General features: G+C 40.6%; 1 protein-coding gene across 1 annotated transcript in view; it reads right to left on the bottom strand.

The window, feature by feature from the left end:
* The window catches only part of RORB (RAR related orphan receptor B), a 93,698-nt gene that overhangs the window by 33,822 nt on the left and 46,743 nt on the right, over positions 1–13,133 (bottom strand). Inside the window, exons 2-4 of the mRNA XM_009285303.1 lie at positions 12,496–12,597; positions 7,950–8,091; positions 4,501–4,902 (exon numbers count right to left, since the gene is read on the bottom strand). Coding sequence (XP_009283578.1) covers positions 4,501–4,902; positions 7,950–8,091; positions 12,496–12,597 — 646 coding nt within the window. The remainder of the gene's footprint in view (positions 1–4,500; positions 4,903–7,949; positions 8,092–12,495; positions 12,598–13,133) is intronic.

Below are 13,133 nucleotides of genomic sequence, written 5' to 3'. Positions count from 1 at the left end.
CTCTGTGGGGCTACCAGGGTCAGGAAATGGAGCTCCCTTCTCCCTTTGGGATTTCCCAAGCACCAGCTGACCTCTGTGACTCTCTCTGTGAGGAGCAAGCCATTCTGCAAATAACCAAATTCTCGCTTTCGACTCCAAGAGCAGATTTCACCCCACGGTTTGAGCTCCCATGACAATGTGAGGAATTTCTGCCTTTCCAGATGTGCAGATGGCACGGTGGTCAAGGAGAAACAGAACCACGCCATGGGGTCCCTGGCAGCATGCACCCTCAGGCCATGGGCGCCTCCTGCGCTGGCAGCATTGCTGGCTGGTGGGACACACCTGGGTCATGCCACCCGTGGACAGCAGCACAGGTAGAGAAAGAGCCTGCCCAATCCATCTGGTCGCTGCATCTGACCTACTTTGTGCTCTACCCACTTGGCTACAAATCTAGATCAAGTCTCCAATAAGATGCCTTGAGTTAAGGATGAAAATACCTCCCTTAAAAGAAAAAGGAGCTGGTCTGGAAACGCAGCCCATGCGAAGCTGAGGCTTTGCTCCTGTATGCTTATTTACGAGCTTTGGACTGATTTCTTTATGCTTTGATTTTCTTTTTATAACAGGAACTGGAATACTGACCAGGGCTGAGCCTAAGGCACTGTTCTGCCTAATGGGGAACTACCTGATTTTATCCAGCTTTCCTCCATTGTAAGCTCTGGCAGTTACATGAGAAATTTGTGTCTGTATCTGAAACTGCTCTTTCTTATACTTAGCCCTCTCTTCCACAGGAGACATTACCTCTCTTGCTTCTCATAGTGATCAGATAATGTGCAGTTGTACCCTGGACTGTTCAACTCATTTTGAGGAATATACTAGTACTAAATAGATGTGAAGGAGCCCTATACAACTTTAATTTGTCAGCACCTCTCTCTCCTACACCTATTTCCTAGTACATTATTTAGAGATACTAGTAAGCATGTAATGCAGATAAGCTATATTTTGCTTGCTGTGGCATTCTAATACTATGTGTTGAAACATGTGCTGTGTAAAAATTTTGAATTTCAAAACTGTTAAGTTGAACAATTTCCATTTCCACTACAAAGTCTACTGTAGATGAAGGTATGTTCAGGAAAAAGAGCACTTTCACATTCAAATTAAAGCGCAGAACTATTAAAGATCAAAGTAGGCCTGACCATTTTGATTCCTTTTTGGTGGAATTAGAAAATTAACATGTGAAGAAAAGGATGCAAATGATGTGTAAATTATGTCATAGAGTATCTTAGAAAATATTATTTTTATAACTGAATCAAACTGACAGGGAAATGAAGACTTGTTATTTGGATTTTTGAGAGAACCTTACTGTTGGATAGCAAGCAAACAATAAATACTAAAGTAATTTATGCAATTGCAGCAAGTTGTTTAGTCAGGTGCAGCAGGGACCATTGTTAGAACTTGTTTTACAAGCATTTAGCATTTTCATTAATAATCTGAAAGAGAGGGTTCACAGCATGCTAATTAAATGAAGAGATAATTCTAAACTGAAAGAAGTCACAAAGCATCAATGGGGGCTGAGACATAATGTAACAGGATTGTAAAAGTTAAAAAAAAAGAAAGAGAAAATGGGATTCAAACTTGGAAATGTGGGGTCAGAGGTATCTTAATAAAAACTGCCCTATACAGGACAGATTTGCGTGAGAAACAAGCAAAGCAGTAACACTGAAGGAATAAGTGAACTGGATATTGGTTGGCATGTGATGCAGAAGCTGCAGACTACTTTGGTTCTGGGCTGCCTGTGAAGAATTCTGTCCTTTGGAGAGCTTGCAGCAACTTTTAGGAGCTCAAGGATGGAAGGAGTCTCACACATTCATTTATGAGGAAAAAATTAAGAGGGTTGCACTCAAGATCAGGCAAGTGGCTAGTGAGGTTGTGCTTAAAAAAATAGATGTATTTGAAGAATATAAAGACCAGAAGAAAACTAAGACTGGATATTTGAATCTGGTAGAAAGTCTTCAGTGAGGAAGAGAACTAACATGATCTGCAATACTTCAAGCAATGGTTCAGTATATCACTAGACAAGGTAGTTTAAAGACATTTCTATCAGGCACGAGGATCAATGCAGTATAGCTTTTCCATCTCCTATATATTCTCTATGATTTCATCTAACTGTTAAGGCAGTAACTTCTATTTAACGTGAGTTGAGCTTATTCCTAAATCTCACTGGAGTAAGTAAAATAAAATGTTGAGGTGAAATTTAAGCACGCTGTAATACAAAATCAATGCATCCCAGTGCTTAGAGTTTTCCTGCTTTGACTGCAAGACTGCAGCTTTACAGATGGTCCAACAATCCACTGCAGCATTAAGAGGCATTTTCTGTTTGTTTTTAAACACTGAAAATATAATTTGCCTGTGCACTAATCCCTGTGTTTTATGGTACACCTCTTCCATTTTTTCAGCTGTGTCAGCTGATCCGTTATACTACATTATCTCTCACTAACACCCTTACCTCTCTGCTGTAGGTGCCACAAATGACATACAGCAGTACTTGGGTAAAATTCTAGCAATTTAGGAGCCCCAGTTCCAATTTCAAAAGGAAGAGAGGTAAATCCCAGCACCTGAATTTTGCTGCAGCTCAGAAATAGGCCCTTTGCTATGTCCTGCTCCCTGTGCTCTGGGGTTTTCCCTGCTTTGTGTGCTCCAGAAGGGGAACACTGGCCAGATGACAGAGGAAATGTGGGGTGGGTTTAGGGCTGGCTGGTTTAGGGTTAGGAGAGAAAAAAGATGGGTGAAAATTTAAGAATGATGCATTATTTCTAAGCGATCCTGCAAGAGATAAAAGTTAAATGATTCTGTAAAGGTCCATGAGTCAAAAATTCCCATTGACTTCAGTGGGATCCTTTAGCCACTACGGATACAGTCCCGTGACCATATTCTCTCTTTGGGCTCACTTTTGTAACAAGCACAAACCCTAATTCATGGACCACCAGAATTGTCATATTTCTCGCACCTCCTCTGAGTCTCTCTGGGAACATTTCCCTTTGGTACAGGGTGTTGCAGGGAAACAGCTCTTATGACTGTTTAAATTGTCTCTCAGCTGGTTTGGAGTACTGTGAATCACTGTTGCAGGACTGAGGTTTGCACAAGCCACACGTGAGTAACATTCATATGGCCACAAGAGCCGAGAGGGAAGTTGGAGCAGATGTTCCTCACTAATCTTCTGTAGTGCTATGCTGTACGTGTAGGACTTCACTGGATGGCAGGCTAGGCCAAAAGTGGTAACAAAACATGTCCCCTAAACAGAGTGGCAGAAAAGCATAACTTTCCCCTACACAATTCACAACTAAAGCACACAATTTCTTACACAGCTTCCTGCACATGAGCATCCATGGGCAGAAAACATGCTACAGATTCTAGCTGCATTTTTATTTTTTTATCAGACAGTAACTACTACATACACCCTTTCTGCAATATATATCAAGTGCATGCCACATCTCCAGGGCCCTCAGTAGGTCTGAGTACACACATACATTTACACATCTCAGTGTACATCCATGAGGCAGCAAGGCCAGGCCAGAACTATAGCTTTTTATGGTGTGACATTAATTCGTTTGTTACGGGTGCTCTCGAATATAATCTTTTTTTTTTTTTTCTTCTTTCTTTTTAATTAAATTCCATTAACAAAGTGGTACCCTTTGATTATATTCTCAACCACAACTGACTCAGCGTACTTCACTTGTTGAGGTGGGAAGTATCTAATTAGGGTGCCAATCTTCTTTCATGTTATTTCTTTATAATAGAAGTAGTACTTCCAGTTGCGTTGGAGAGGTATGACTAGAGGCATTAGATGAACAGAAATCCTCCTTAGAGAAGAATCACCATTAGCCGTTGCATTTCAAACCCTCTTATCTCACAGAGAGGTCTCTTTGCTACTTTTCAAAGAAGAAATCAAGGAACAGGCTCTCCAAGGCATTCAAGTAGAGAAGCAGGGGTATCCATGCAACTACATTCAGAGTTTGTGCACCTCATGAATTCAGTGAACTTGCTCTGCATGTACATCCACACACCAGAAGTAGCGAGATGGTACTTTTTGACAATAATAAATACCCTAGAATTAGCTGCCATGGGGATTCTGGTGTTGACAAGAATACGGATGGCTAGCTGAAGAGATCATTTAACCCTGTTAGTAATGAGCTCATTTGAAACAAGCTCCCCGCTACTAATTATCACTTGGTTCTGACTGATTCATCACCTGCCTTGGTGCTCCTATTTCATAAACAGAACATTAGCTGCTGAATTTAAGAAACTGCATAATATGTAGATTTTGGTAAAAACAGAACTGTCTCGATATTGTGTCAATTATTGCCAGACTGATTTTCTTTCCTTTACTCCCTGTATGTGTGTGCACATAGACACAATTGTGAACATGTAATTATTGTGTACCTGTGTATGGAATGCCTATATGATATTTTAATGAAGACACATTATATATACACATTACACTAGAGGAATAAGAATTTTCCTTACCTATTTCAGTCATGGATATCCCCGGAGCTAATTGCCCATTGTTGAAAGAGCTATAGGTAAACAAGTTTGGTACAGAGGTGAGGTCATAGATAGGTTCCTGCTTTATCTGTTTGATTCCAGTCATGTCTAACCCAGACTGGTCTGGGGAAGGCTGGGCAGAATCCACATTATAATAACCCTCAGACTTCGGCAGGTCGATGATGTGCCCGTTTGAGTAGGTGCTGCCAGTTTCATTATTCAGGTTGCTCAAGCCATTGCTGATGCTGTTGCTGTAAACCCTGGCGAGGGCTTCTGCCTCGCCGCTCTGCTGCTGCCGCTGTTCCTGCAGTCGCTGCTGGTGCTTCTGCACTTCAGCGTACAAGCTATCCCTCTGCTTTTTGGACATTCTTCCAAACTTCACAGCTGAAAAGCAAAGCATAATGCGAACCATTGTCATCTTTCATTTTTTCTTGAGTCCCCTCAACCCCACCACTCTTTTGATATTTACTTTCAGCGTTACTTTTGCTGTGGAAACTTATCTTTTTCTGTGGAAATGAGAGAGGATGCAAAGCTTTACACCATATGTGTCTCACAAAGGAAAAAGTATTGTGTGCTTGGATTTACAAGGTGACGACAATGACTCCTATTTGACAGGAGGGCCTCAGTCAAGCAACTCATTTCACACTGTGAATGTTAGAAAGACCATGCACCCTTTTATATCTCTGTGTTCACTGAACAACAACCCAGAGCTGTATGAAATGTACAGTCTGTAGATTCATATCCCATGTAATTTACCAACTTTTCACAAACCTTTAAACAGTGCACTAATAGGATTAGTACTCTGGATGAAAACAAGCCCTAGAGCCCTATTATCGCATCCTTTCAATGGGGTGTTATCTTCACACTTTAAAAAAAAGAAATCTTACAGGTTAGAGTTAGAACCTAGAGGAAAATAACAGATTTGAAGGTAAACAGCACAAATGAATGTCATCTTTTCCACAGAGGAAAGTCTCAGGGATTTACACAATCAATTTACATAATCTCCATGCACAAATCCATGCATTCCTTCTGATGAGAAAGGGACGAAAACATCAGAGTCCAAACTACTCTCTCCAGGAAGAGGGTTCATTACACTGAGATCGAAATTTTCAAAAATGACAGGCTGATTGCTGTGGAACTAGGTGGAGTAAATCCACAGCCTTCATATACAGTGGGTCATAGCTGATTATCTTCCCCCACCCCACCTCTCTATAATTTCTACTGGGCTAGATCTTGGGATCTCAGAGCAGAGGTAGCTGTTAATTGTGCTCTAAAACAAATGAGGGATACATTCAGCAGAATTTATCAGAGCACAGATAAGAGGACATTGCTCTGGAAATACTAATTTCTACATATGATGAGGTGTACTTTCCAATGCCGAGTATTTCCAGTCCATCTGTAATTGGGATCAATTCAGAATCATTACATTTATTAGCATAGGATGGGCTTGGCTCTCATTTTTGCTACCCCAGCTATAGCCCTCCAGAAGAGTCTGAGCCTACACATGTGGATGAATGTGAAAACCTTCAAGCAGGAAAAAGAACAGAAAAGGAAGAGTGTAATATGAAATGGCAGTGCCAGAATACCAAGGAGATGGCAGCCTCTTCAATTTATTTGCACTTTTTTACACTAAGAGTTTTTTTTTCTTGTTGCCAACCTCAGCTTGCTTGCAGCCCTTCACACAGGCTGCAAGCTACCTCACACAAACACAGCCCGCCCCTGGAATCAGACCATGGTGCACTGCACACCCTTACAGACAATATACAATGACTGTATTTTGAAAAATGCAACTGTGTGTTTTCTTCAAATTTAGAGCCTCAGTAATAAAAACAAACACCCACTGTTTATTCTCATTATATATTCATTAATTGGATTCTCCAGCTGCTGTCAATTAGCATCCTGCCTCTGCATGATAAAAATGAATCTGTTACATGGCTGAGAGGTAAAAATCACATTCAGTTTCTCTGTTAAAAGTCCATACAGCCTATTTTAAACTTGCAAGAGCTCTTAATATTGTTAGGTATAAACAACCTTACATAAACAATGAGAGAAGAAAGCGATGCTGTCAGAAGAATCACTCCCTTTGTCTGTATGCAGTGGTCCCTGAATTACAGGTTGGGAAGACAGGGCTGTCAGTCACATTAAAATGCCCCTGTGATACCTCAAATCATTGGAAGATATTACTTTTAGGAGGAAAGCATGTGCTGTTATATTACTGAAATGTTACTACTTTAATCTCCTCCGGGAAGAATCAGGTGCTAAGGCATCAAGTAAGCTGCATGCTAGGACCAAAAAGAGTTCACAGATCACAGGCTAGACTGCAAGGCCCCTCCCAGACTGGTGAGACTGGTGAGCAAGTTGTTTCAGTGAGACATGAGACACACTGAGGTAGGAAAAGACCTATTACAGTCCAAATTGAAAACATGTTTATAATCTGTGGACCATCTAAAGAAATAGCTCTTTAAGTAACTTCTCCATCAATGACTGTTAATTTCAAATGACACATTTTGTGTAAACTTTCTAAGACAGAAAACTGTTGCCAGACAATTGAAATAAATATAACCTGCCTTCAAAAATAGAACATTTTCTTCTCATACTTCCTGACCATTTAAAACATGTCTGTGAGCTGGAAACCCCCTACACGAGCAGTGGTGATTGGGGCAGGTTGGCTGTGGGCAGCCTTGCCCAAGCCTCCCACCACCTGCAGCTCTGATGTGTCTGCAGCTACATTCTCAGCCTACAGATCACGGCTTGTCACACCACAGCTTGGAAGGCGGACCAGAGCTCTGCAAAGACCACAGGATACAGCTATTGGATATACTGTGGAGCTTTCCTCTGGCATAGTGTCCATTTTCAGTGCTCAACTATGAAACGTTTCTTTTATAGACCCTATAGGGAGCAACGCACAGGTAAAAGAAATGTTTTTTTAGCAATGCGAAATATTTGGTCAAGTGCTCTGAATAAAACAAATAGAAACCCCCAATGCTATCAAGGTGTAAATGTCTTCTTAACTGCCTGTTTATTGTCACAGACCTTTAGAGATCTCAAGGAAAGGGATGCTTTCACACATCAATATTTAATGTTAAGATCAATGTTAATGCTTAATATAAGAGGTTATCTAAACTGGAATATAAATCCACCTCTCCAGAGGTGACCTTTTTGTGCTTTTGATCAGAACAACACATTTCACTTCTGACTCCTTCTGTTCCAAACTAATACTGCTCTCCAGTTTGTGATTTCCCCACCCTCCCCATGAAAATAGCCTCCTTTGTTAACTGAATGGCAAAGATCCTTGTCTCACAGTGTGTGCATTACAAAGCAAGAAGCTTCTCCTCTCTCTTTTTCCAGAAATCTACAGGGAGTTTAAGTAAGTCAGCAGTGAAGAAGAGTTTCAAAGGATTTAGGCGTGAAGCAGGAATCTGACTCCTTACCATCTCGAGACATTCCCAGGGCAAGACATTTCTGCAGTCGGCAGTGTTGGCAACGATTTCTGTTGGTTCTGTCAATTAAACAGTTTCTCTGCCTTGGGCAGGAGTAGGAGGCATTGTTCTGCTGACTCCTCCGAAAGAATCCCTAGGGGCAAGAAAGCAAGAGAGACCGAGTATTACCATGTGCATATATGTGCGCACACACACACACACACACAGAGAACCATGTAAACGACTACAATAAACTCTTATTTAGTGCAATGCTATTTATGCTATGGCTTTGCAGATGTGTTGATCCTGTATAGTGAAATTAAAGAACATTTACTTATAATAAGAAGAATTGTGCTTTATTCTGTAAAGAATGTAATTCTACTTTGTTAAAACGCAAACAATAATGTTATAGAATGCATTCTTATTGTGCAATGAAGACCATGTATCATCTAATGCTTGCTCCTAATAGAGGAAAAGCTTGTCAGCATTTGTAAACAGATGACTTAAAAGTACTTGTTCTGACTATTTTCTTCCTTTGATGAAAGAGCCTGCTAATAACCGGCACTGGCTATGTGTAGCCTTAGAAGCTGAAGCCTGCTGTTGAATTTAACCTGGCAAATGTTGATCTGATCTGGAGGGACCATACACTTCAGGAGTGAAAAGTAATTCAAATTCAAGCATCACAAAAGCACTAGGATTTAATGACTGTATCAAGTAAAGCCCACACACAAAGGAGAAAGCAACACCTTTAGACACTACCATGAGAAAGTAATGACATTTTCCATTTCAATGGAATATAACATTATCCATTTTATCTATGTAAAAATGTGTAGTTATTCTATCTCCTAGAAGGTCTTTCTGGCCAGTTGCGGGCTATTTGGTTAAAGATCAGAAGGCTCGAAGGAGAGTGTTAACCCATACCTAAGGCCTTACGAGCTCCCAGCTGCTACGAATGACACTGAGAGGTACCATTATGGTAAAAGTGACATGAAATGGCAGAGGTGACAAGAGGAATGAAACCAGGGGTTGAGGATTAGAGAAAGAAAGAGAGAGGGAGACGGCATTTTACGATATTCCTTACTTTCCTGTAAAATAAAGGACAGGAGGAACAGCAAGTCCAGAAAGAGAGAAACAAAGAAGAGAAGTTCCTTGGCTACTTTGGCATCTTTAGATGCAGGCAGCTGCAGGGTTGTGTGGTGGGAGAGCTGAAGGACAGCCTAGCCACCGCAGGAAGCCATGAGGAGAAAAAGGGCAGAAAGCATCATTACTGCAGTTACACTTGTCACCAGAAGTGATGCCAAAGTGGTTGTGCCTTTCTGGGCTGCTTTGCAAACAGCTCTGAATGGAGCCAGAAAGCAAGAGCTGACTTCATTTATCAGGCAGAACCAGTGTTATCTCCGTACAGGCTGACAGACGGTAATACCGAGCAATGGAAATCGTGGCAGCCGTGTGTTTTGGAGGAACGAGAGTGGGGAAGCAACAAGGCGACAGTGTTACAGGGCTCAATTCACTTGCTACGGGTAGTGCCTGAATTCTCACTCAAGTCCTGGTGAACCCAATGAGGATGGTGTGGGGTGTCAGTAACAACAGGCGACAGGCATGGTGTCCCACCAAGGACATCGGCAGCGCTAGTTCCTGAGGTCAAGCATAGAGAGACTCACTTCATCCGGCCCATGATGGTTTTATCAGTGATTATAGTATATCTAAAAACTAAATTAAGTTTTATGATTTGTAGTTTTGAGAACATGGATGTCCTTTACGGGAACTCTCAGAAAAAGTCTGGTGGGGACTTATCTGATCCTAGCTGACCAAAACTTTCCTGAAACTGTGGAGAGTTTAATTTAAGGCTAAATGGATGCTAATTGCAGATACTTCTACTCTATTTGCTGAACTTTACAGCCAGTATTGTTTTTGACATGCAAAGGATTTTTTGGTTTAAAAGTTTAGATTTTAGCAGCTCCTATGTGGATATGGATTTGAGAGAACAAATGAATTAAATAATGTTAAAAAACCCCACACAACCATCTAGCATTGACTGTGCCTTATGCTGTAGTGCTGTTTTTTCCCATTAAGGTTGATCTCATCTCAGAAGAATTTGTTTGTTCCTTCTTTGCCCCTCTTAGGAAAAAATCAAGGGTTACACAATAAAATTAATCTACAACAGGTAATTTATTTTTACAAGGAGACTTTTGTACTCTCTTTCTCCTGCATAAGATCTGAATGTTGTCTTTCAAAGTACAGACAATCCTTCCATTTCATTTTTAGGGGATCTTTATATAATATTTGATATATTTACTGAGAATAATTCCATTTGAGAGAAGGAGGATGCAGTTCATTACTGAGGAGCTATGGTCTTAAAGACAGGTTTCCCAATATTCCCAACTCTGACAAGTCTTTCTGCATCTTGAACAAATCACTTTATCCATCACTGACAGTCAGTCTGAGAAGGGAAATGGTCACATGAACTGCTGTCTAAATCGTGACAAAAGAGTGGTAGCAAATACTTTGGGGGTAGGCAGGAGAGATGATAAAAGGCTTCTCAGCAAAAGAAGGAGCCACAGAGACAGACGGGATGGAAACCTATCTTCAGGTTTCACTCCAGTGATGATAGTGGCAGAGCCACCATTTTCTTCAACGGGTCCAGCACGTTATTCAGCGTATGCAGGCATGCACACAAAACAGCACTAATATTTATGATGCCCCCTTAGGCACTTATAATACGCATTTATAGTGGCATAGCTAATGTAGGGACAGAGAGTTAAAGGATTTCCTGTCCCTTGAAGTTTGTAGCACTACCACTGGCAGTACAATCCTTGGACGCTGTGTTCTGAAATGCTGCGGCTGTCTGGTGCCTGGCTCAATGTGTGTGCATGCTTGTGGAGCGGTTCTCACCTCTTTCTTCCACACGTGGTCTCCCTCTTAATTAATTCAGATTTCTAATGCATTCAGACAAGAGGAGCCAGAAATGACAAGTTATTAGTATGCGGGCTAAGCAAATAGTTATTTAATTGCTGGGCAATGAAGAGAAGAGTTGCACTGCCCGAGACAGCGCTTACCTTAAAAGAGAGCTCTGACTGACTCAGATGCCTCCTATCGGACCCGACGTGAAAACTGACATCTTTTTTCACAACAGGCTCACAAAACAAGATTAGACTAATTTATCTGATACCGCAAAACTGGCACAAAAACAATAGGGTTAAAACTGTCGTAAGTGGAAGAGAAGCTCTTTATCTCAATAAGCAGTCTACACACAGAGCTGAGGGGTATCATCTCCTCTTGAGGCACACTCAAGGGCCAGCATTAACCCTAATCACATCTACAGGAGACTCTACCCCTAACTGCTCTGTGGGCGCTGAGTACCAAGACAAGACGCTGTTTTTCTGCTGAAAGCATTTTTCTCCTGTAGCTTTTGTGCCAGTTCTGGAGTATCAGATCAATTAGTCTAATCCTGTTTCATGTGATCATCATAAGGAGATGCTTATTTCTAGTCCAGTGTCACAACAAGACAGTGACACACTGAGGGTTGTTCCAATTGTTAATGTTTCTGAAAGAAAACTGATCTTTGACACTGTATTGTTTCTTTATGTGTTGGCATTAGAAGCTTTCTTTTGGGAATGGGTGCAGCCAAATTTTCAGATTTTTCAGATGTTCTAAAATTTCTTAAAGTATTAAGTAAATACAGACTTGCTATTTCACTCTACAAATATGCACCCACTTTCAAATGTACCAGTTCGTGTGTTTCCACATAGAAGAAATCAGAGATGCAGCCTTTCCTTCTTTGAAATTTCACATTTACAGTCAAAGCTGAAATACCAACATGTAGTATGAAAGTCTGGTTTTCCATGAGTAATGATATAATTCCTTAGATAATAAAATCACAGAGTATTTTTAAAGTTGAAAACTGAAGCCTTTCTTCTCTTGGCTTGGGGTCTGATTTGTGTTATTTGAACTAATGCCTGGGATAATATGTTAATATGACTAAGCAGCATGGAAGGGTTTTTTGCCCCCCCCTTTTTTTTTTTCAACCTCCAATTCCCAGCAATTGCCCTGTGCTGGAGCCTATAAGGAAGACAAAGGATCCTTTTACACTACTCATAATGTAAGGCATTTTTTCCTTTGGCAATTACAATTTGGCCTGCAGAGAATATCAAAGGGGATAAAATAGGACCAAACTGACACCTGTAAGCTTTTAAGATATTGAACTGAGATACTGCACCAACTTTTAATGCTACACGGATTGCATAGGAAACAAGATAAGAAATCCCTCTCTCAAGATGATTTAAGATAGAACAGGTGTGACAGTTGCTAGCCTCTCTATCAGCACTTATACTGCATCAGATGCGATTAATTCATGTTTCAAATGAGGAGGTAACTCTAAAGACTATTTGATGAAAAAGAAAGCAACTAGTAAAATTCGGCATGAAACACATCTATATCAGCAGCAGGCTTTACAGCCTTTGGCTCCACTTGCTTGAAAGCGTGTAAGAGTGTATTATTGTACATAGACGCCTGAGGCTAATGCAGATGCTGATGACTATGCTGTATTAAAATCTCATACCTTGCAGCCTTCACATGTGATGACTCCATAGTGTATTCCAGAGGACTTATCACCACAAATTTTGCATGGTATCACTTCAATTTGTGCTGAAAAAGAAAACAAGACAAATATTTTGAGTACGTAATTCTATTTCATTTCTTTCTTTCTCAAATGAAGATCTTAAAAACTAGAGCTAGGCAGTAGATAACCCGATCATCCCCCTGACAATATAAAACTGCTTTGTATTGTACTGCGAGTTTCTGAATGCTTTGATTTGGCAAATTTTAATTGCTTCACATTATGTAGTTTCTACCATACCCCATAAAACTCTTCAACAATTTAAGATATCCTACGATTAGCAAGTTTTTCCTCATATTCTCCTTTTTTGTTTTGTTGTGGTTTAACCCAGCAGGCAGCTAAACACCACACAGCCATTCGCTCACTCCCCTTCTACACAGTGGGATGGGGGAGAGAATTCATAGAATCATAGAATAGTTTGTGTTGGAAAAGAAAAAGTAAAAATCATGGGTTGAGATAATGACACTTTAATAGGACAGAAAAGGAAGGGAAAAAATAATAATGATAAAAGAATATACAAAATAAGTGAGGCACAATGCAATTGCTCACCACCCACTGACCGATGCCCAGCCAGTTCCCGA

Source organism: Aptenodytes forsteri, unplaced genomic scaffold, assembly GCF_000699145.1.
Source record: "Aptenodytes forsteri isolate BGI_AS27 unplaced genomic scaffold, ASM69914v1 Scaffold151, whole genome shotgun sequence".
NCBI classification, from domain to species: Eukaryota; Metazoa; Chordata; class Aves; order Sphenisciformes; family Spheniscidae; genus Aptenodytes; species Aptenodytes forsteri.
Note: the sequence above shows the minus strand (reverse complement) of the source record. Positions and strands in the feature narration are given on the sequence as shown.